At 44.1% G+C, this 22,507-nt stretch overlaps 5 protein-coding genes across 7 annotated transcripts, besides 1 other annotated feature; 2 read left to right on the top strand and 3 right to left on the bottom strand.

The window, feature by feature from the left end:
- Window positions 1-323: 323 nt before the first annotated feature.
- CG6191 (uncharacterized protein) lies at window positions 324-13,350 on the bottom strand. Of its 3 annotated transcripts, NM_001274028.2 has the most exons (9): window positions 12,905-13,350; window positions 10,611-11,889; window positions 3,210-3,593; window positions 3,018-3,144; window positions 2,810-2,958; window positions 2,173-2,205; window positions 1,760-1,877; window positions 1,505-1,689; window positions 324-1,347 (listed from the first exon to the last, which is right to left on the bottom strand). In NM_001274028.2, the coding sequence occupies exons 2-9, from the start codon at window positions 11,453-11,455 to the stop codon at window positions 1,002-1,004; spliced, it is 2,187 nt and encodes a 728-aa protein (NP_001260957.1). In that variant the 5' UTR covers window positions 11,456-11,889; window positions 12,905-13,350; the 3' UTR covers window positions 324-1,001. The 3 variants fall into 2 exon arrangements, with proteins under 3 accessions (NP_001260957.1, NP_610890.2, NP_001260958.1); NM_137046.5 differs by lacking the exon at window positions 2,173-2,205 and having other exon boundaries at window positions 597-1,347.
- Window positions 589-853: a mobile genetic element.
- CG45088 (uncharacterized protein) lies at window positions 597-13,350 on the bottom strand. Its single transcript, NM_001299460.1, has 8 exons — window positions 12,905-13,350; window positions 10,611-11,889; window positions 3,210-3,593; window positions 3,018-3,144; window positions 2,810-2,958; window positions 1,760-1,877; window positions 1,505-1,689; window positions 597-1,347 (listed from the first exon to the last, which is right to left on the bottom strand). Exon 2 carries the CDS (start codon window positions 11,781-11,783, stop codon window positions 11,718-11,720), a length of 66 nt encoding a protein of 21 aa, NP_001286389.1. The 5' UTR covers window positions 11,784-11,889; window positions 12,905-13,350; the 3' UTR covers window positions 597-1,347; window positions 1,505-1,689; window positions 1,760-1,877; window positions 2,810-2,958; window positions 3,018-3,144; window positions 3,210-3,593; window positions 10,611-11,717.
- Window positions 13,351-13,654: 304 nt separating this feature from the next.
- Window positions 13,655-16,568, top strand: fand (fandango). Its single transcript, NM_137047.3, has 3 exons — window positions 13,655-13,781; window positions 13,840-15,870; window positions 15,934-16,568. The coding sequence occupies exons 1-3, from the start codon at window positions 13,737-13,739 to the stop codon at window positions 16,507-16,509; spliced, it is 2,652 nt and encodes an 883-aa protein (NP_610891.1). The 5' UTR covers window positions 13,655-13,736; the 3' UTR covers window positions 16,510-16,568.
- A 119-nt stretch (window positions 16,569-16,687) lies between these two features.
- On the top strand, window positions 16,688-18,761 carry S-Lap5 (Sperm-Leucylaminopeptidase 5). The gene has a single exon (NM_137048.2). It carries the CDS (start codon window positions 16,833-16,835, stop codon window positions 18,480-18,482), a length of 1,650 nt encoding a protein of 549 aa, NP_610892.1. The 5' UTR covers window positions 16,688-16,832; the 3' UTR covers window positions 18,483-18,761.
- A 1,894-nt stretch (window positions 18,762-20,655) lies between these two features.
- Window positions 20,656-21,110, bottom strand: CG43058 (uncharacterized protein). Its single transcript, NM_001259373.2, has one exon. The coding sequence runs from the start codon at window positions 21,021-21,023 to the stop codon at window positions 20,721-20,723; it is 303 nt and encodes a 100-aa protein (NP_001246302.1). The 5' UTR covers window positions 21,024-21,110; the 3' UTR covers window positions 20,656-20,720.
- Between the last annotated feature and the right edge of the window lie 1,397 nt (window positions 21,111-22,507).

A 22,507-nucleotide genomic window follows, 5' to 3' on the forward strand; every position in this document is an offset into this window, starting at 1 on the left:
GGCGCTGAGCGCCTGTTGCGCTAGCAAATAATCGATCGTCAGTTATTTATTGATTTCTGATTGATGGGCCAACCAAGTCCCATCCAATTTGAATCCAAACGACGTGGCTTAAGGGCGGGGGATTAGCGTCTGCTACGTGGGATCTTCGTGTGTGCCGGGGCGGATTAGCTGGCTTTGGTCATGCGGCTAACAGAAAAACGGCAGCAGGCAGAGATCGCGTCGCCAGTGGAAATTTGAATAAAATTAACATTACAACTACAGTAGTCGGCGGCACAGAATGCTGATAAGCGCTTAACTTATCAAATGCATACATAAGTGGTTTTCGTTTGGTTAACTTTAGTTTATTCATTTTTGAAATGTCTATAACAGAAACCCAAGAAAACATATTTAAACATAAACACTTAGGAGTCTAGGAATCAGGGACGAAGGTAATTTTGGGATATACTCGTATATGTAAATTGTTTTTTTTCTAAGTTTTTTAATTTGTTTTGTTTTTTTTTTTGTAGTTTTGTGACTGTTTTAGCAAAACTTATTTAGCTACGCCCTAAGCCTAGGCAATATTATCAATTTTTTTTTTTTTTTTTTTTTTTTTTTTTATTTTACGATGATGTTTTTATTATTTGATCAACGCACTGTTACCCATGCGGCAACTTAATTTGATCTGCTTAAATTATTTTATTTTACAATGTGTCTTGGTTACTTAAGACTAACAGATTTTTAATCCTAAAAATGATAGGGAGAATTATAATAGTTGATATAACATAGTAATTATTATTTATTTGATTATTCTAATGAATTTTAAAACTAAGACTTTCTAGGTCAAAACCAGGTTAGGGAGGTCATGAGGGTGGTGAATATTATCAATACGATCGTTGAAAACCCAACACCCGAAAGTATGCTATAAGTACGAACGCCTACTTGCGACTGCCCTTGCGACACAATTGCTGTACCGCCTGCGCTGCCGCCAGGAAACTCTTCTCGGCGCAGCGCTTGGGCCAGTCCTAGGACTCGTAGAGCAGCCGCTGATAGTGTGGCAGGACCTCGTGCCGGTTTACATGCAGGCTAAACTCCAGAGCCACAAGCACAGCGAACTCCGACGAGATCAGCTCCTTGCGATTCAACCGGAACACGCTCTCCGTCTTCTCGATGAGGCTCTTGAGTGCGTCACCCTTCACGTCATTCATCTTGGCGCTGAGCAGCAGACAGGCGCCGGCGCACAGCTTGCGGTTGCTCTTGTTAATCAGATTGGCCAGGATGAGCTTCTCGAAGTACACGTACGCCTGCGATATGGTCACCAGATCGATGCGCGAGTCCAACTTGTTGATTCGGCGCATTTCGCGCTTAATGCTGCAAGTGAAACGTAAATGGATAAGTAGTGTTCCTTTAAATGGTTACTGAAAGAAGGTTATGGGTTCACTTTCTCAATATTACTTTCTATTGAGAGTAACTTTTTCCATTCCTTTTAAAAGTGAAACCATAGTCCTTCAGATTCCTTGTCACTTACCTCCTCAGCTTACTCAGTGTGAGCTGGATGGTGGGGAACTTCTCGCGAAACTTATCGTTCAGCTCCTTCTTAAGATCGGATGGACGCACATAGTCAATGACCGAGGTCATGTAAGAGGTGAAGGTAAGCAACGTGCGATGCTTTCCGGCAATCAACTCCGGATCGTCCAAAATGCTAGCGGAGTACTGCGGATTACGCAAGACATAACTCTAGTTAGTAAGGATATACATTCATAGAGATAACCATTCAACTTACCACCTGACCACGCGACGAGTCTCCGCCCAGGATAACACTCTCTATGTCCATATCCAGTTTCATGTCTGGCGTCGGACTGGTTGCACTATTGCGATTGTTGTTCTCATAAGTGAAGCACCTGCGAAGTCAATTTCGATTGATTAGGATGCACACTAAATACGAATTATATGCTAAGATAGCGCGTGATAGAAGGCGGGATTGGGTTAGTCGAAGCATTGCTGTTCGTCGGATGTGTGCGAGAGTGGGTGGCTGGAGGTGTGTATGTGGGGATAGGTGAACTTGGTTAGTGGGCTAGAAGCTTTTGGCAGTCGACCAGGCTTTGAAACTACAGCAATTCAACTACTGAAGCTAGTAGTAACATAGCTAGGTTGGCTGTTTTGTTTTTGTCATATTAGCTGTTTTTCAAAATTTACCATTTGCCTTGACGTTTGGTTATGGTTTTTGTGCTGAAACGAAGTAGTGCAAAGCGTTAAATGAATTAGCAAAAGTTAATGGCACATAATGGTTTTATTTTTGTTTTGTTTTGTTTTTTTTTTTTGGGTCAACTATTACCGAACCAAAGCAAAGAAAACAATTGAACATTGTAGCTTATCAAGCGATAAAAATATCTTTCGATTTTGGGGATTATATAAATGCGAACAATGTGCTGAGCTTCAGTAAATATATAATTATTGGTTTGGGTAACATTCGCGCTCAACTCTTGATGAGTCAGATTTTCAGGTCTTGCTGGGTCAGCTTTATGGCTGTTGACAAACACGAGCTAAACCAGTGTCTCCACTGGCAACCGAGTAATGCGAGAAGGTAACAAAGAAGCATTATGTTTACTTTTCGTTTTAAACGGAATGGCTACTTGCTCTTCGATCGGATAAAGGAATTATTAGTTTACAGTGGTCGTTCGGTATGGCTAACCATGCAATATGACGCTCAATGAATGTTTAGAATGGTTCATGGGCATGACATGACATGAAATGGAGCTGATTGAATGTGTTCAACAAAAATGATACGAAAGATGATCCAAAATATGCTGGCAAACAGGAAGCCGGCACCAACCTCGCAATGCCATGATTCTTAAGCGCCGCTGTGCTCGTGATCTCCATTTGGTTCTCAAAGATGGAAGGATTCGCCGATGCATTGCCATGCTTCTTGCGCTCCTTTTCGTACTGACGTGAAGGTATCAGCAGGTGACCATATGATATGTCCTGTAAAAAACAAGTTGTAGTTAAGATCAGTTACAGTTGAGCTAAACTTATTGACTTACCTGACCACTTTCGGCCTTCTGTATACCCAGCAAATCAAACGGATCGAATGGCGCATCGTTGATCGAGCTCAAAGGACGCGAAGTGGATGGATTCCGACGACGACGATCCTCCTTGCGAAACTCAGCTCTGCAAATTGGAACATAATTATTATAATACTACACTAATAATTAGAATCTAGTTTTGCATGTCACCTTCCATTCTTGCCCTTGTAATAGGGAAGTGAAGAGAATATGAAGAACGGAATCTTGCGCGACACAAGCACCATTCGCTCATCCCGTGCCTGTCCAAGTCCCAATGGCTGGCCGGAGGTTCCACGCCGGCTATCGCTGATCTGGACCGACTTGCTGAGGCTGTTCCGGAAACTGCCCGCATAGTTTCCCGCCGGAGTCAGGCTCTCCGTGCTGCTGTCGTCGGTGATGTGGCTAACGCTCGATCCACTCAAGACATAGGTGCGCTTCAGACCGCCGCCCATGGCAATGCTCGAATTGGAGCCCACCCGCATACCCGGCGCCGTGTTCAAACGTGCCCTCCGCTCCGGCTGCAAGTTCTGATCGCTTGCCCCATTGCTGAAGGTGCTGCAAGCGAGAAGCAGGAGATCGGTTAGAATCGTAGCGATCTAAGGAGCAACAGGCGCTCAACAACTCAAGTAGCATGAAAAACGCGCAGAAAACGATACAAAAACGCGCTGGGCTGGACCTTGAAGGCCCCAAGTTGTTGCTGCTTTAAAATACGATTTTTTTTTGGTATTTATAAATTCAATGACAAATGTTAGCGAAGAGACTAGTGATGTCACTTTAGCTATTAACCAAAAAAACATACTTTTAGGATACTTTCTTTAAAGAAATTACTTTTTAAATTTTTAAAATAAAAGCATTGATTATAATGTAACATTACTATTCATAGTTCTACTATACTTATTATAGCCTAACTAGCTATGCCTACGTTCTTAGCTCTAAATTGTTTAGCAATCTGTTTTAGTTTATAGCTAATTTTAGCCATTTTATGGGTATCTTGTGGGAGCATCATCTCTGGAACTCTCTTCATCGCGGGGGCCCATTGTCACACCCCTCACGCAATGATCGATATTTTCACAGGCCCGCAGAAACGGAGAGAAAAATCAGCGGAGGCAGAAAGATTTTCCCTTGTGCATTTAAAGGGCGATCAGGCCCGCTGCTTATCGCTTGTGTATTTTTGGAAATCAAACAAACACATCAACACAAACACACACACGCATACACATTCACACGCTCGTTGGCACACACATGTGCAATGCCGAAGGGCAGCCGCAACGCAAGTCAATTAGCCAACTGAAGTCAACATCTTCACGGCATCTGTGCGCCTGGTTGATTACCTTGGGATAATTGGTCTAGGTCGAGGTTACAGTCAAAAAAAGTGTGGTCTCTTGAAGCGGAAGGGGGCATGGGGCAGGGGGGTCTGTGCGCAAACTCCCCTCAAGTTCGTCGTGGTGACGATTCTGCGTTAATTAGCTGGATGAAGTGCAAGGCAGCTCGCTTTTCATTAAAAAACCCCTTGCAAACCCAACCCCAAAAATATGATGGAAGTGGCGCCTAGGCTGTCATAACCCGTTAATTAGTTGGAGCATTTTAACAGGCGCACAGAATTAGCAGCAGGAATTTAGTTTTACATGCTTACAACAGCAGTGAAGAAATGAAGAGGGTGGGGATAGCTCCAAAATGTGTGTGTGTCTGCGTGTGTATGTTTGGCCGAAGAAGAAGAAGTAAAGGGCCGAGCAAACATTTATTTTTGTGCGTTTGCTTTTGTGTTTTCTGTTCGTCTAACTATTGACTCGCTAATGAGTTTGTGTGCGTGTGTGTGTGTGTGCGTTGATAAGAGGTTGGGCAAAGTGCGTGTGCGAGCGAAAGGGAGTCTATAGACCACCACTGCAACTCAAACAATAAAGCAAGTGAGCATGTATAGGTCCGGTATTTATAGTTTTTCTATTTCAATTTCGTTTTTCGAAACTCCGTCTATGAAGTGCTGTGCCCCTGTGCCAAAAGCAAACAATATTTAAATTCTAACAATAGATTTGATGAATTGAAAGAAAAATGATTCAGCATTTTTTGAACCGACAAAGAATTGGAAGAAAGTTCGACGAATTTTTTCAATTCTTCATGTTACATAACATTCGAATATGTACAGTGCTATTTATAGATCGCCAGAAATGCGTTAGAAAATTCTCATAACAGAATCACAGTACTGTAATTTTAACAGAATGTTTTACAAAATTCTTTACACATTCTGCTAATAGCATAATGTTTAAAACATGAACAATCCGACTTGACTTCTGTTGTTGACATAACCGATATGTTAAAAATATAAAACTCAAATCACTTAGCAAATTTGCATGCCTTGTAGCATATAAAGAAAGAAATCCTATAGCTCTTATCTCCCAGCTGTGCAGATCTAAAGATATGTACATATGTCTTTCTCCTAGAGACTATCTCTCTGATTTTATTTTGATTGCAAATATTGACCAAGAACTGCTACTAAAAGCTTTGGTAAATATACTTTTCACGTCTGCATGCGAGAGAGCGAGCAAATAAATCTGCCCAGAGTTTAATCGAAGAAAACACAATATTTTAATTGCAATATCTTTCCATTTTAATGGCTTTTTCTTTGTGTGTATGTGTGTGTGAAGCAATCAAATCAACTGAGTCAATCGCGCTTTTATCAGCAATCGCTTTTGTTATTGTCATCGTGCCTTGTTGTTTTTGCTGTTATCTGCTGGCTATGTGCAAACAGATGTTAATGGAAGTAAGTTTTATTATATAAGTTTCCGTTTGACCAGATCACGTGCCCATGAGCTTAAGCATGCAGCTCTGCTGATAAAAGCTTTCAGCCAGACATAAACAAAAACTAAAAAATAGACTAAATTAAATATGCAAATTTATTAAAACATGTTTGACAACACCACAACTTTTAAAAAAAATTTCTAAAAACGCCCGCAAACCGCTTTCGAATCGCTAGAGAAACGCTAGCAAACCGCTAGCAAATGCAACCAACTTCCATAAAAGTATGTACTCATTTCTTATGTTCATAATATTTTAACTGGAAATAACCACTACTCTACTATTATCTGAAACAACCCTAGTAGAAGATACACTGAAAGTAATAACTAGCAATTGCCACTTGAGGCTTTGTTTTGGCGGGCAATGACGCAAATTGATTCCAACATTATCAATACTAGCTCCCTTTCACCTCGAAACAAAAGTGGATTTCGGAACGAAATGGTGTTCTAGATAAGGTGGAAACACATCCAGCGAAAACCGCCGACAAGCAACAATAACAATAATCGCGTTAGGAAAGGAAGGCGTAACCGAAGAATAAGCGTTTTGTAAACAAACAGTGGGAGCAAAACGGAATGCCAAAAAACGCCAGCGATTTCGGGCGAGACGGGCAAAAACGTCGAACGAAATGTTTACACAAGCCGAAAGTAATTACATAAAGCAAATAGGCAAAAAAAAAATAAAAAATTGCCTATTTACAAGTCCAATTGAAGGCTGTCGATAAAAAGCACAAACAAAGAAACACAATGATGTGTCGATATGAAACGAGTACATTTGTGTTCCATTATTTGATTTCAATACTTTGTGTGAATTAAAAAAATTGGATGTTATAACACGTTCCTACTGTTTTCCTCTTCTACTGACAGATCTTAACTTCAAGAGCAAAAACTTTGGCAAGAGCGAAAACCGAGAAATCAGTGAAACGGGAACCCATTTTATCCGCTTTTAACCGCTTTTACTACCTTCAAATACAATGGAACAGATAAAACATAATAAAGCGACTTGAGAATGACGTGGAGTTCGGGCATGTGTCGATTAAATATATATTAAGTCGCAGTTACTAGCAGAGAAGAGCATTAAGTTTAGTCGATACGAAGTGCATAGAGCTTTATTTATCGCAAGGGGTTCTTTGTTTTGTGTACTACATATGTGCAATGAAGTCCACAAAGGCGGTGCAATAAGTATATTTACGAATCGGATTAGGTGTGTCTATGTCATCTTTGGGCTTATCGTTCATTTCTTCACCGACGAGAGAGACAATGGAGCTTTATGGCGGTCTGTGTTGACTTTAGCAGAGCTTACATATGCACAGAAAACAATTGGATAGCTTTTTCACAAATTTTTAAAAAAAAAAGTTTAAGAACAAAGTTTTTTCCAGTGTTTATTAACTAATTGTTCTCCGTGTGTACTGAAAGCAAATCAAGTTCTAGGGGTTGGTTGCATAAACTGGGATGCAGTGGCAAAATGCAGCATGCACTTCAAGCTTTTTGCACCACTGACACACATTTCGCAACCCGCCGGCACAAAGGAACCCCTTTTTCGAAACGGCGTGTCCTTGAACACAAGGATTAGAACCCCTGAAACGCACAAGTAGTGCGAATAAAAATAACGAAAACAAACAAGAACAGGGAAAACCGGTTCCTATTACGTCGTCGATTGCATAAAACTCTGCCTCAAGGTTACCCAGTTTGATGGAGTGAACGGGATGGGAGGGGGTACGCAGAGGATTTTCTCGCTGTTTGGACAGGTTTGCTGGCTGGCTGGGGCGACATTGACATTGAAATTGGTACGAGGCAGGGAGCAGGATGAGGCCACAAAAAAAGCTCAAGTTCAATGCTAAGCTTTGCCTTTTGCCGGCTGAAGGTCCTTGGTTGACTGTTGAATGAACAAAAAGGGCCGGGCCACTCCCCTAAATCAAGTTAATTGCCATGACGCAACCTTTGGCCAAAGGAAGTGAAAACTGAGAATGAAAAAGAAAAAAATGATAGATGGGGCAATAAAAAAAAATTGTTTACGTTTTCGGTAGAGTTGCGGATTTTTTTTCAGTTTTTTTTTTTCACTCTTCCATATTCCCATTCATTGGCCAACTCCACATAAAGCAGCTCAGGTTTCAAAACAAAAACTGGACATAAGTAGTTTGTTTTGGTTTTGCCAATTGCGACGCAGTTTGTTTTTGCGCCTGCGCAGCTTTTTGTGGCAAGATTCCCACACCGAAAAATGCGGACGATTCCGCATAGCACAATATTGTTGTTTGCAACAATGTGCCTCTTCAACAAATTCTGGCATCAACAAAATTGCTATCCCATTCCGGAGCGGAAATAGTAATGAAACCCTAGATTGGTGGGTAAAAAACAGAACTTGCTTTTTGGATTCAACGAAGAGCATAATATTTTTTTTTCTTTTGCTGCGAAATGAGCGAAACTGGGAATACATATTTGAAATCGCTTAAAGACTTTGTAACTCGATGATGTGGCAAGAAATTCACATTTATTGTTCACGAACTGAGTCATGATAAAGGGTTAATATATAATTTTAAAATCAGCTGACACAAAAAATACCCCTTAATTAAAGTCTTTAACGTCACTGAGATATCTCATCGAGTGCTTTTATAATCTTCGAGGCTTCGATCATTTCCACATGCCAGATAAACCTGCTGAGTGTAAAAGATCTCATGATAGGACTATCCGTCATATATCAAGATCATTCTAACCAATCTTATCAGTTGATTGCTTTGTGTATATACATACATATGTACATATATGATCTATTGCTAGTTCATCGCTACGATAAGGTGCAAAAATATCAAAATTTCAAGCTTTCGACTTTATCAAAATCGATCAAAGAACTCATTGCAAGGAACCCTGATAAAAATGTGTACATTTCACTATTTGCGAAGTATATATTTCTAGTTTTCCCTATGATATTCATTGACTATTTGCTATTCAGCGTGCTAAGTGTTATGAATTTGCATTTTTATAGCTCGTTCGATAGTTTAGCTTTCATGGCGCAGTTAGATCGTATATGTATAAATGTATATGTATATTAATAAACGTTTTATGGTATAATTAGAGTTATAGTAATAGCATCCTTCTCAAGCTTTTGCATAGTCATTGCCAAACTAAAACCAAATCCCCGGGAATTTGATTTGCCACAGCAAATGGCAATGACAGGTCGCTGACAAGCCAATTGGCTGCAAGCCAAATGCATATCTACAAGTATGTAACCAACGGATGGATGACAATAAGTCCCCTTCCCCACCCCTGCGGAATCCGAGGAAAAACGGGTTAGCCACCAGTTGAGTGGCGGCGGCATGCGAAAGAAACCGAAAACGAAAACGCTAGGCAAAAATAGCGAAACGCCAGCGGAGCACGACTGCAAAGCTGCATGTGGCAAACAAGGTCAGTTAGCCAAAGCGCATCCAACGAGTTCAACGAAACTTGTATCTGGCATTGGAAGTGAAAGCTCTGAGATGCACCTTAGCTTTGCCCAGCTTTATGCACGGAGAAAGACAAAGAAAGTCCCCCCGAGTAGGGGGGGGGGGGGTAGAGTGGGGCGTAAGTTCAAGGCAGTTTGCGAGCGGTTTACGAGCGTTTCGCTAGCGATTTACGAGCGATTCGATGGCACACGCATTTGGACATTGCGTAATTACTTTGCGCTAATACAACCAGATATAATGCCCATGATTCAACGTTGACAGGCCGTTTAAGTGCGTGACAAAATGACTGGCGCCTCGGACAAAAGTTCCGAATTAAACGAACACCGCGACGCCCCTCGACATGCAATTCAATTCAACTTAATTCAAACAATTGTTTGCACAGCTTTCGGCCGGGCACGCTCTCTAATTTACGTTAATTGAGCCGGCACACGTTGATGAATGAAGCCGATTCGATTACAGGCCCCACCCTCCCATCCAACGCCCAACCCCTTGCCCCTCATGAGATCAAAATATTTGATGTGTATTTTTGGGGTAGGCGATATTTTTAGCGCCAAGCGACCGGCAACAGACAGACTCCTAATTATGCAGCATCAGGCGTTGAAAACGTGCAAATAGTCCCTCGCCATCTGCGAAAATACGTCACAATCGGAAAAGCGCTCTCTCAATTTTCACAAGCTTATGTTTATAAATAATTTTCGATTTCAGAACGCCCAGCGAAGTGTTTTGCTTTCGCGGTACTTTCGATCAAGCTGAGCCTTTTTCGTAAGCAAATTAGAGAACCAGTGTCAATTGGCTAACGTAAACTTAGCGGAAATTTCAATTAACAAATTTGGGGAGGGGAAAAATCGATGCCAATTATGACGACAGCTTAATTGAACTCAACAAAAGTTCAGTGATCAAGCGGAATGATTCATTCATTCTCGTAGCGTAGAAATTATTTATAAATCAACAAAGAGCAAAGGAATATTAAGCGAATTTCATTCGTACGTGTATGGTTGGAAAATATTGCGATTGGACTAAGGAAAACTGTCCACTTGACGTCACGTGTCAATCTATTTCTGAGTGTCTACAAGATAGAAGATCGTTTAATTGGAAAAACATAAATTTGAAGCTGCAATAACTTAACACATTTCCTGTTTGAATATTTTGGTAGGTTCCCTTATAGTCGATCTAATATAACATTTATAATATTATATAAACTTATGGTAAGAATCTTTACAGTTGCCTCTTCATACAGCTAATTTGATTACAACTTCTAGCAACTGCTTAACAAAATGCTGATTAGAAACCATAATAAGCTAAGATAGTTCACTGATATGACAAACATGAATTGTGCATTGATTACTCACCGTTCCCTCAGCGGCAATAGCTTGCTGCCCGCTCCGCCGGCCACGCCACCGCCGCTGCCCAGATTGGACACCTTGAGCGGTATCTTGACGCTGTCCGAATCGCTGCCACTCTCGGCACCCGATCCTCCGCTGCCGGCGGCGCAACTTCGTGCCTGCCGCTGTTGCTGCTGCAACTTGTGCTGCTGCTGCTGCTGCTGTTGGAGCTTATTGCCCATATTGCCATTGCCCGGTGCCTGGTGGTTATGACGACCCGACGAGGTCGGGCGCTTTATGTTGCGTCTCTCGGCCGGCACAATGCTGCTGCGATTGTGATCGGCGGCCGGCAGGACGTTCATCAGGTATTGACCCATATTTTCAGTTTCACTAAAATGCCCGTCCCCATCGCTGGCACCGGTGGTGCAGTCCTCCAGTCCCAATCCCAGCCCGATGCCGCCATCGATGCCCATGTGGACATCGGCGCTGCAGAGGAGCGGCGAACAGAGGGCGCCATTCTGGTGTTGCTGCTGCTGCTGATGCTGCTGCTGATGTTGCTGCTGCTGCTGCTGCTGTTGGGTGTGTTGCTGTTGTTGCTGTTGCTGCTGCTGCTGCGTGTGATGCCGCTTCTGGTGGTTGTGGTGCGTCGCCGAGTGGCTGCGCTGATGGTGGTGCTGCTGATAGTGCGGATGAAAGCCCCCCGAGCCGAGTCCCAGCGAGGATGGGTTCTTATTCTGGTTGCAGAGCAGGCTGCTGCCGAATGTTGCGCCGAATTTGGTGTCCCGATGGGTGCCATCTAACGAGATATTCGATAGGAACGAGATCGCAGCCAGTCTGCGCCTGTGTCTCGTCTTGTTGAGCGAACTTGCCATTAGGCGATGAACCCTTAATTACCAAGCGAGATTAACCGAAGTGGGTGCTGTGGGTCGTTTCCCTGGATGCTCCGATGTTGCTATATATGTACCTATATGTATATATAGTGTGTTTGTGTGTGTGTGCATATACTGTGTGGGAATGTGATGTTGCACTTTTCTGGAACACTCTTCGCGATTCTTTACGAAAAAACTGGTTTCGAAAGTGATTATGCTGCTGTTGTGTATTTTCACTGCTGGTTGCTCACTTTTCTTGATCGAATCAATTAAGTTTTTTAGTCTCTAACTTGGCAGCCGAATTAAAAAACAAACTACTTGAACGCGACATGGTGACGAATTTTTAGCACTTTAGATGACGGAAGATGGTTGGAATACGAATAATTTTATGCACTTTTATTATTAACTAGCGTTTATGCGTCGATGCGTTGCTTTGGCTGCAAGTAGAAATAAGAACAGAAGAGAGGAATGGAATCAATAAATGAGACTATAAAAAGCGGCAGGAAAGCTGCTTTTGGCCAAGAGAAGCTTTCTCCGAGCGTTTCTGGAATATTCGTTGAAGTGCAGTGGGTGGCTTAGGGGAAATTGTGGTCAGCACATTCTCATTCTCAGTGGGCAAAATATTGAATATGATATAATATTGTTAGCAGAAGTCATCTCAATATGATATTTTATAATTAGCAATGTTTTTAAGCTATTTTTAAGTGAATATGCTATGGTTTTTTCAACTCTTTTAGATTATTTACAATTTTTAGACATAATAATCATTTTAAAAAATCTCATTTGAAAACAACGGGCATTTTTAATTTTAAGAATTAAAAGTTTTCCTTGAAATAAACCCGAATCTTTGCTGGGATTTTAGCCAACTGAATTGATAAAGCTTTTCCGCTGGCAGTTAAAAAAGCTGCATGCGGCTCAAAGCTGCAGTGGTTTTAGCCGCCTTTGTTGTTGCTGTTGTTGCTGGCGGGCGGCTTAGTGTGTCAGTTTAGTGGGTGGCAACAGTGCGAAGAGAGGGGGTGGCAAAGAGAGAGATATTGGGCCACAGCCGGCAAGGAAAATCTAAGCGCTTTTCCGCACTTTCGTGTGTGTTTTCTGTTTACATTCAATACGGGAGGCCCTAAAATGCCCAAAATTTTCCCTCGGGCAACAAGAGCGAGTGGAAAATTTTTGAGAACCATCATAAACAGCTGTTCGGGAAGCGGGGAAATAGATTTTCCGGTGGTGGTTTTTTTTTACCTAGGATCCAGTCTAATTGGATTTACCTGGACCAATTGGAGTGCGGCGGCACACACAAGTTTGAGCCTGTGCGAAAAATATAAAATCAATGCAGGAACAAGTGTGTGCGAAAATATTTATGACACCCACCCACTCACACGCTCGCACACACACACTTGCAAGCACACGCACACGTGTGACGTGTTTTTTCGTGTTTTCCCCTCGTCTTTTACTTACCACTGTGCTTGGTTTTTCCACGGTCGTTGGGTATTACTTAAAACTTAATTCGATTGATAGTCGTTCTATGCTGAGAAATGTTTCAAGCGCGTCATTTTGATCTATTTTTATAGTGTTTTTTTCGATAGACTTTGATTTTTTGCCTTTGGCTGCCAACTCGCCTGCGCTCCTCACTCTCTTTGGCTCTCTTTTGCACGGCTGTGTGTGTGTGTGTGTGTGTTGGTGCACTCACGCAGTTGCCTTCGTTGCGTAAATTATGCAAAATGCAGGCCAATTGCAATGTGTTTACAAAAACAGAACAAACGATCGCGTTAAGTGTGTTTTTTGCGATTTTACGAGCGCGTTAACTGGTCTCTGCGAAATACGCAAACGGTATGAACGTCAAAATATTGGCAGCAGCGACGAAAACATCTGCAGATGGGCTTACGAAAAATTCACAAACTGAGGCCAGTGTTGGGCAGCGGACGAAGGGCGAAATACCAATTCAAAGGGAGGCAAAATATACCGCAATGGTACTCTAGAAAATTCACGATTGTTTTGGTTTGTCCATAACTTCAACGTTTAAATAAGGTGCACTTAGAAAATTCTAGATGTTCACAATTTGTAAAAAAAATGTACACAAGCCAAAGTTATCTTAGTTTTATGAACAATTTTTCTGTATTCTTAAAATATTGTTTACATGTTAATTAGGATTTAATTACTTTGGTATTAGCTGCGGTATCTTAATACCACTACTTTTCAAACCTTCTGGCAACGCCATTTCGATCAGCTGTTTTCGTGGGACGCGCATGAGAAAATTATTGTTTGCGGCATTTCATGAAAATCGCGAAAAATGGTGACAAAAACGATAAAATCTCTGAATTTAGAGATCAATTTCGTAAGTACCATGAAATATATGTAAATCACAACTAACCTATCAAGTTTTTCACACACAGGAAGTGGAGGATGTGCCGTATGAGGAGGAAATCCTTCGAAACGCCTACTCCGTAAAACATTGGCTGCGCTACATTGATCACAAAGCGAAGGCGCCGAATAATGGTGTTAACATGGTCTATGAGCGTGCTCTGAAAGAGCTTCCTGGCAGCTATAAGATCTGGCACAATTACCTGAGAACTCGCAGGAAGCAGGTGCGCGGCAAGATACCCACGGATCCCATGTACGAGGAGGTCAACAGTGCCTTCGAACGTGCACTGGTGTTTATGCACAAAATGCCACGTATCTGGATGGACTACGGTGCCTTCATGACCTCGCAATGCAAGATTACCCGCACCCGGCACGTTTTCGATCGGGCTCTAAGGGCTCTGCCCATCACGCAGCACGGCAGGATTTGGCCACTGTATTTGCAGTTTGTACGCCGCTTTGAAATGCCGGAAACAGCACTGCGAGTCTACCGTCGATATCTGAAACTCTTTCCCGAGGACACAGAGGAATATGTGGACTACCTACAGGAAGCAGATCGGCTGGACGAAGCTGCCCAGCAGCTGGCGCACATCGTCGACAACGAGCACTTCGTTTCCAAACACGGCAAGTCCAATCATCAGCTGTGGAACGAATTGTGCGACCTCATCTCGAAGAATCCACACAAGGTGCACTCCTTGAACGTGGACGCCATCATTCGCGGTGGGCTGCGTCGCTACACCGATCAGCTGGGCCACCTGTGGAACTCTCTGGCGGATTACTATGTGCGTTCCGGCTTATTTGATCGGGCAAGAGATATATACGAGGAAGCCATTCAAACTGTGACCACCGTAAGAGACTTCACCCAAGTCTTTGATGAATACGCACAGTTCGAGGAACTCTCGCTGAACAGACGTATGGAGCAGGTAGCTGCCAATGAGGCGGCCACCGAGGAGGACGACATTGACGTTGAACTGCGGCTCTCACGCTTCGAATACCTCATGGAGCGCCGTTTGCTGCTGTTGAATAGTGTGCTTCTGCGCCAGAATCCGCACAACGTGCACGAGTGGCACAAGCGGGTGACACTGTACGAGGACAAGCCCGCCGAGATCATCAGTACGTACACCGAGGCCGTGCAAACAGTGCAGCCGAAGCAGGCGGTCGGCAAACTACACACTCTCTGGGTGGAGTTCGCCAAGTTCTACGAGGCCAACGGACAGGTGGAGGATGCTCGTGTGGTCTTCGAACGCGGCACTGAGGTTGAGTATGTTAAAGTAGAGGATCTGGCGGCGGTGTGGTGCGAATGGGCAGAGATGGAGTTACGGCAACAGCAGTTCGAGGCGGCACTCAAGCTGATGCAAAGGGCGACGGCCATGCCAAAGCGAAAGATTGCCTATTATGATGATACGGAAACGGTGCAGGCGCGCCTTCATCGCTCGCTAAAAGTGTGGTCCATGTACGCGGATTTGGAGGAGTCATTCGGCACATTCAAGACGTGCAAAGCCGTCTACGAGCGGATTATTGATCTGAAAATCTGTACGCCACAGATCATTATCAATTACGGAATGTTCCTCGAGGAGCACAACTACTTTGAGGAAGCCTACCGAGCCTATGAGAAGGGCATCTCTCTGTTCAAGTGGCCCAATGTCTACGACATTTGGAACTCTTATCTAACCAAATTTTTGGAGCGCTATGGCGGCACAAAACTGGAGCGAGCCAGAGATCTCTTCGAACAGTGCCTGGATCAGTGTCCTCCCGAGCATGCTAAGTACTTTTATTTACTGTATGCTAAGTTGGAAGAGGAGCACGGTCTCGCCCGGCATGCCATGTCGGTCTATGATCGTGCCACGTCTGCTGTCAAAGAAGATGAGATGTTCGACATGTACAACATATTTATAAAGAAGGCAGCCGAGATCTATGGCCTGCCACGTACCCGCGAGATCTATGAGAAGGCCATCGAATCGCTGCCCGAGCAGAATATGCGCCACATGTGCGTTAAGTTTGCTGAGTTGGAAACGAAGTTGGGCGAAGTGGATCGAGCTAGAGCCATCTATGCTCATTGCTCACAGGTATGATAATATATATAGATTTCTAATGCATCACTTAATCTAATTATTGTTTGCATTCTTCAGGTTTGTGATCCCCGCATCACTGCAGACTTTTGGCAAACTTGGAAGGAGTTCGAAGTGCGTCACGGCAACGAAGACACAATGCGCGAAATGCTGCGCATCAAGCGCTCTGTGCAGGCCACTTACAATACGCAGGTGAACATGATGGCCGCCCAATTCCTGAGCACAAACAACGGAGCGGCTGCGGATGCTGGAGCAGGAGCTGGACCGGATGCCATGCGATTGCTGGAGGAGAAAGCTCGCCAGGCGGCAGCCGAGTCCAAACAGAAGCCCATCGAGAAGGCGGCCTCGAATATTATGTTTGTGCGCGGTGAGACTCAGGGTGGTGCTAAGGATAAAAAGGATACGGTCGTCAATCCTGATGAGATCGACATTGGAGACAGCGACGAGGACGATGAGGAGGAGGACGACGATGAGGAGAACGAGATGACGAACGAGAATCAGGCCAGTGCAGCGGTCACGAAAACCGACGAGGAAGGCCTGGTCATGAAGAAACTGCGCTTCGAACAAAAGGCCATTCCAGCCAAGGTCTTCGGCAGCCTCAAGCCCTCAAATCAAGGCGACTCTGATGGAGAGTAAATGTTTATACATATATATGACTTTTTTCGGGGTAAATACATGTATGTCGAAAGTTTTACAATTGTAATTGATCGGTTTTTATGTTCTGGCCTCAATTAGATTCTTAAATGGTACTTTGATATTAATTGTTGTCAAACGAAGGGGGCCTGTTAGATATTGTCTCCGTTTTGGATGATCTAGTTAGTATAGCCTTAGGCCAAACAGAGGAACACACTTTCAACTGTCATTCCAAAATTGTTAGGCACTTCGTGATCTAAAAAAGCTAACCAGACGTGCGCAAGGGCGGACTAACCAGGACTAACCACACACCGTGTATCTCGAAGATGGCATCCACACGCATGATCAGTGCTTTTACGCGCAATCCAAGATTATATCAACAGGTCACGGCACCCTGGAAATCGTACAATCTGTTTGGAACACCACTTTTTAACCACAGACTTCAGCCAGCGGATTCTCAAATCTGGAGGGGATTAGCAGACAAGTGTGACAACAAGACTGTTATCAAGGGCGTGGTGGTGGGCGTCTACTCCAAGGAGGGCGACGGTAAGGAGGTCAAGATGACGTCCAGCGGCGAGAAGTTCGACGACCGAACTCAGGGCAAGGTCTCGGAGCTGTTGCGCGAAACTGGAATCAAGGGGGAACTGGGCAAGGGTAAGGTCTTCATGAACGTGGATGCCGAATTCCGGGCAGTGGCTGTGGTGGGTTTGGGCCAAGAAGGTGCCGGCTTCAATGACCTGGAGAATATCGACGAGGGTATGGAGAATGCCCGCGTTGCCGCTGGCGTCGGAGCTCGGGCATTGCAACTGCAGGGTTGCACGGAAGTCTTTGTGGACTCCATGGAATATCCGGAGCAGGCGGCGGAGGGCAGTGCTCTGGCCATCTGGCGTTACAATAGCAACAAGCGCAAGCAGGATCGCACTCAGGTACCCAAACTGGATCTGTACGACTCACCGGATGTGGATGCCTGGACGAGGGGTCTCTTCAAGGCGGAATCTCAGAACTTGGCTCGAAGATTGAGCGATTCGCCGGCTAATCAGATGACCCCCACCATATTCGCCCAATCGGCGGTGGATGCCCTGTGTCCGTGCGGCGTTTCCGTGGAGGTGCGATCCATGGATTGGATAGAAATGAATCATCTCAATTCGTTTCTAATGATAGCCAAAGGCAGCTGCGAGCCACCGGTGGTCCTGGAGGTCAGCTACTGCGGCACAGCACCCGAGGATCGGCCCATTCTGCTGTTGGGCAAGGGTTTGACCTACAACAGTGGCGGATTGTGCCTGCGGCCAAAGGATTGCCTGCATATGTACCGCGGCTGCATGGCGGGAGCAGCCGTTTGTGTGGCCGCCGTTCGAGCTGCGGCAGCCCTTTCCCTGCCTGTAAACATCACGGCCGTACTGCCGCTCTGCGAGAATATGCCATCGGGAATGGCTGTAAAGCCGGGTGATGTGGTCACCCTGCTCAATGGCAAGACGATGGGTATTGTGGATGTGAGCAAAGCTGGAACGGTGGTATTGGCTGATCCCCTGCTCTTTGCCCAGACGACGTACAAGCCTCGTCTGGTGGTGGACTTGGCCACCGTTGGCTATGGCGTCTGTGCTGGCCTTGGAGAATCGGCTGCCGGATTGTTTACCAATTCCAATTTCATAGCCAAGCAGTTCGAGAAGGCTGGCGGCCTGACTGGAGATCGTTTATGGAGGCTGCCCTTGTGGCGCTACTTCAAGCAGCTGGTAACCCCGAATCTCACCTTCGACATCAGCAATAGGGGCATTGGTCCCGCCTCCAGTTGCATTGCTGCCGCCGTGCTGCACGAACTGGTTCCATGCGCGGATTGGGCCCACATTGATATCCGGAATGTGGGCATGCTGACACGCCACAATCCGCTGCCGTATCTGCTCAAGGATCGGATGACCGGCCGACCCACCCGCACCATCGTACAGTTCCTGTATCAGATGGCCTGTCCGGAAAGCAAGTAGTCTCCGGATCTGGATCGTCCGCACCTGTGGCGCTAGTTACCACCATTGCTCGTTCTATTTTACATTTGTTACGTGTCCCGTTTTTGGTGTTTGTTCTTTTCACAATATTGTCTCCATGTCCAAATTTTTGGTTTAGTGTTCCGTGAGCAGCTGGGTAACGACACATTGAAGACAGTTTTACGGACAAATGGACCAGCTCAGTTATTAATGGTGGAAGCAGTTCGACTGGCTTCTATGGATCGTCTCCCAGCTGCACAAAATTAAATGATTTTAAAGTGCAACATTTATGGTTACTTCTAATTTATTTAATAATCGTATAATCTCATTGCATAATCTCGTTATTCTAGTGGAGGGTATAGATCTGTCTGTCCGTATAAAAGGACAGTGATCACATTGTAGTAAATTATTTAAGTTTTTTTTAAGCATTATAATTATAAAAGCTTGACCCCTCCACACATCAAATGCTACTTACTTCAGTTAATTGAGCGAGAATGCGAAATGGGAGCGCAGGGAAAGTGTTTTATATAAACTTGACAGCCCACTCCACGCCAATCTTGCTTTTGGCCCTTTTTCTTGTTGTTGCAGCACTGTTACGAGGGCGGCTTATTAGCCTAATTGCGTGAAGTTGGCTTTAATGAGTCGCAAAAGGGGCCAAGCCTGGCCCACAAAAGGCCACAAAGCAAAAGGCGCCTTCTGTTTGTTGCTGCTGCTGTCCTGTTGTGGCTTTGAATTTATGACACGGCTTTAATGGGTTAACTGGGTTAATGCTCATGCCTCAGCTCATCAACTATCACCCCCCTCCCCCCTCACCAACGTTCCATGGCTCGAATTTTTGACAATTAAGCCGACATTTGCGTTCCCAGCTAGAATTCCTCGAGGATTCGGGAAAGATAAGGGAGGATGCTACTTGAAGGATCCCCTTGGCAGCTAAAAGTGCGAAGAGCGCGAAAATCTTAATACGGCGACATTTTGCACAAGTCATTAGGCCATGCAAAGTGATAATTTTTGAACCATTTTAGCACTTTTCAATTTGGGCTACACTACACTGCATAGGGTCGTAGGGAATATTTGCATATTATATTAATTAGTTAGTAATAAGAAAAAACTTGTTAATGAGCATTACATATACATATATGCTTGTTACTAAAAAGTAGAAAAGAACTAAATATATCTGATGAAATATAACCAGTTTAATAACCTTATAAAATCCATATAGATTTGTAGGTGTGCTCAAGCTGATGCTCAATAATTGACAAGATCATGTTTCAATTACTTAAGAAAATCTTCAGCATAAATGGAATTCTGTGAAAATTGAACGACTTTGCCACCTCAGAATAGGGAATCTGCGCCATCGACTTTTCTTTAAGCGCTTAACATTTGCCCTCCGCACTTAATGCCAGCTAACTGATAAAACTCGGGGACTTCCCCTTTTTGGAGTTGGAGTGCAGCCAAATGAATTCGCTAATGAGCAATCAGGCTTGAAAATATGCAAGTCGAAGGTGGTCGGGGGTGGGGCACTTTAAAGAGTCTTCCCCGACCATTAACCCTCGAAATCCAACAGCAGCAGCAGTAGCAGCGTTAATCATTTACAGCACCAGTAGTAGTCGCAACACCAGCAACAAAAAGCGCCAAATTATGATTATTTAAAGGCATAGCGCGGAAATTAGCGTTGGGCATTTCGAGATTCGGGATTCGGATTCGGACAGTTGCCAAGGCAGCGGTGGGTCTGGACTCAGATACAGATACGGATACGGATGCGGATTCAGGTTTGGGTTCGGTGTAGGGTCCTTCTCCATCGGCCTGGTTTGGCTGCAGCCCAAAGGGCAGCGAAGAAGGGATGGCAAAAAATAGATGAAAATGAAATCCTTTTTTGGCGGTCGACGTTTTTCGGCGGGGTGTCCTCGCCTAGAAAGAATTGCAATTGTGATAAAATTCAGCGTAACTAATGCCGACCACAGCAAAATGCGATAAATCGCTGGTTGGGTTCATGTTTGTACCCTTTTTTTTTTTGCGAAAGGAGTCCATGCGCTATTTGAATCGAAATGGAAATTATTAGATAGATAAATGTATCACATTGATTGAACCGTTTAGAAAGCAATAACATTTTTATAACACATAACGTAGCAATTTGAAACAGAACTTGAAATTGATTTAAAGAAAGATTCGTGTGTATAAATAATAAGGCAAAGAATTTAATAACACATAACGTAGCAACTGAAAACAGAACTGGAAATTGATTTAAAGAAATATTCGAGTTAATTGCTTATACATGATTTTTTTGTTACACATCGGACACTTTTTATAATCTCCGATGGCCTTCTGAATGCAGTCGTAGCAAAAGACGTGGCCACATGGCGTGGCAGCTGGTTGGCGTCGTCGCACATTCTCCATGCAAATTGGACACATGTAGGGTTCATCCGAATCTCCGAGATCACTGCGTAGTCGCTTCACTGGCTGCTTCTGTGGACTGCACAGGTCGATGATCTCGTTGGGAACATTGTGGCGGCATGCTCGACAGTGACACTGCATTTGCGAGGACATTTTGTAGTGACTATGCTGACTGCTGGGTATGAAGTGTTACTGAGCTCTAAGCTCTGTTTAAAAACTGACTCAAAACACACAGCCCCTAAATGTAATATACATGTTTTTTTGTTCTATTTAAGCGAATAGTTCTTATTAATTTATAAGGAAAAGCAAGCTTAGTTCAGGGCATTCCCTCTTCTGTGCAATGAATTAAACCGATTTTCGTCTATATATGTACATATATTCCTTGGATATCACACCACCCGCTCGATTTAAGATCCTAGTGGTTGGGATGGCTATTGCCTTTTGCGGTTGCCTCGGACGGTTTGTCCCCGTCTAAACTTTTGTCGACTTTGTGCGGCTTTCCATGCCCTCAGTTCTTCGCTTCGCTTCGCTTCCGTACCTTTTAGCATTTTACTTTCTCTTCTTTCTCATTTGCGGGTTGTCTGTACATTTTTCTAGCAATGCCTTTTGCTTTGTTGCCTTTGGTGTTGCGACGTAGATTTAGTTTCACGGCAAATGATAATTTTCACTTGAGCGAGCACGTGGAAATGGGCTGTGTAGCAAGGTGGGCGGGGGGGGGGGGGGGGGGGGTTGGGGTGGTATGGGCGTGGCAGCGGTTGGGTATCTGCTATAAATTGCCAATTAACGGCAGGTCCTGCGCTGCGGTGTTTTTCATTTGCATTTCGATTCGATGCCACATAGTATAAATGACCAAAGAAATGTCATGTGCCACGCTGCGTATTCTTGATATTTGTATGCGCCTTTCGCTACTAGCGCTCTCTTTCTGCCCCACCATAACCTCCCGCAACCCCCGCGACCTGACAGGCTTCACTTGACCGTGCGGCATTGAATTGAAATGCATTCGATCTAGGCAACACCAATACCCCTACCTCCCTCCACCCCCCGCAGAACGAAATCCATCGCTTTTTCTGGTCAAGCACAGTGCTAAATTCGGTGCGGTTTTTGCGGTTTCCTTGGCTCGTTCTTGCCCAGTTGTTTTTGTCCCTCAAAACACTCACAATAAATACACACGGCCGGTTCATTTGCAAATTGCAATCGCAGCTGCACCAAAAAAAATTGCCAATGAATAATTGAGCGTGTGCGGTGAATATGAATGAGTGCGCGCATGGAAAATAATCTAACTGGTTGAATTCCATCTTGAAGTTGGTTCGAATGTTTCACAAAATGTGGCATAGCTGCAGTAGAAGTTGTTCAAAGGAACATACTGATTCTTATGATTCACGAGCAATTACTAAAAAATAATTGATGAAAATATTTCTATTGCCACACCTAAGCCAAGATTTCAATTAATTTTAAGCAAAAGCCGCAAATAATCCCCAGCTTTTTGGTCATTTATTAGCGAATTACGCCCTGATAAATCAAAACATAAACCTATCAATTTCCCAAATCCTCCTATCTCCACATCAATCAGTCATTACCCCTTTCGGCGCTTATCACATTTCGGTTATCATTAGTTTTATTTTTGCTATTGCTTGTTA

The sequence above is a fragment of the Drosophila melanogaster genome, chromosome 2R (genome assembly GCF_000001215.4).
Source record: "Drosophila melanogaster chromosome 2R".
NCBI classification, from domain to species: domain Eukaryota; kingdom Metazoa; phylum Arthropoda; class Insecta; order Diptera; family Drosophilidae; genus Drosophila; species Drosophila melanogaster.

Coding starts and splice junctions, on each gene's coding strand:
- S-Lap5 (NM_137048.2), top strand. CDS start 16,833: ATGGCATCCACACGCATGATCAGTGCTTTTACGCGCAATCCAAGATTA.
- fand (NM_137047.3), top strand. CDS start 13,737: ATGGTGACAAAAACGATAAAATCTCTGAATTTAGAGATCAATTTC. Junction 13,782..13,839: donor TGAATTTAGAGATCAATTTC/GTAAGTACCATG, acceptor TTTCACACACAG/GAAGTGGAGGATGTGCCGTA. Junction 15,871..15,933: donor TCTATGCTCATTGCTCACAG/GTATGATAATAT, acceptor TGCATTCTTCAG/GTTTGTGATCCCCGCATCAC.
- CG43058 (NM_001259373.2), bottom strand. CDS start 21,023: ATGTCCTCGCAAATGCAGTGTCACTGTCGAGCATGCCGCCACAATGTT.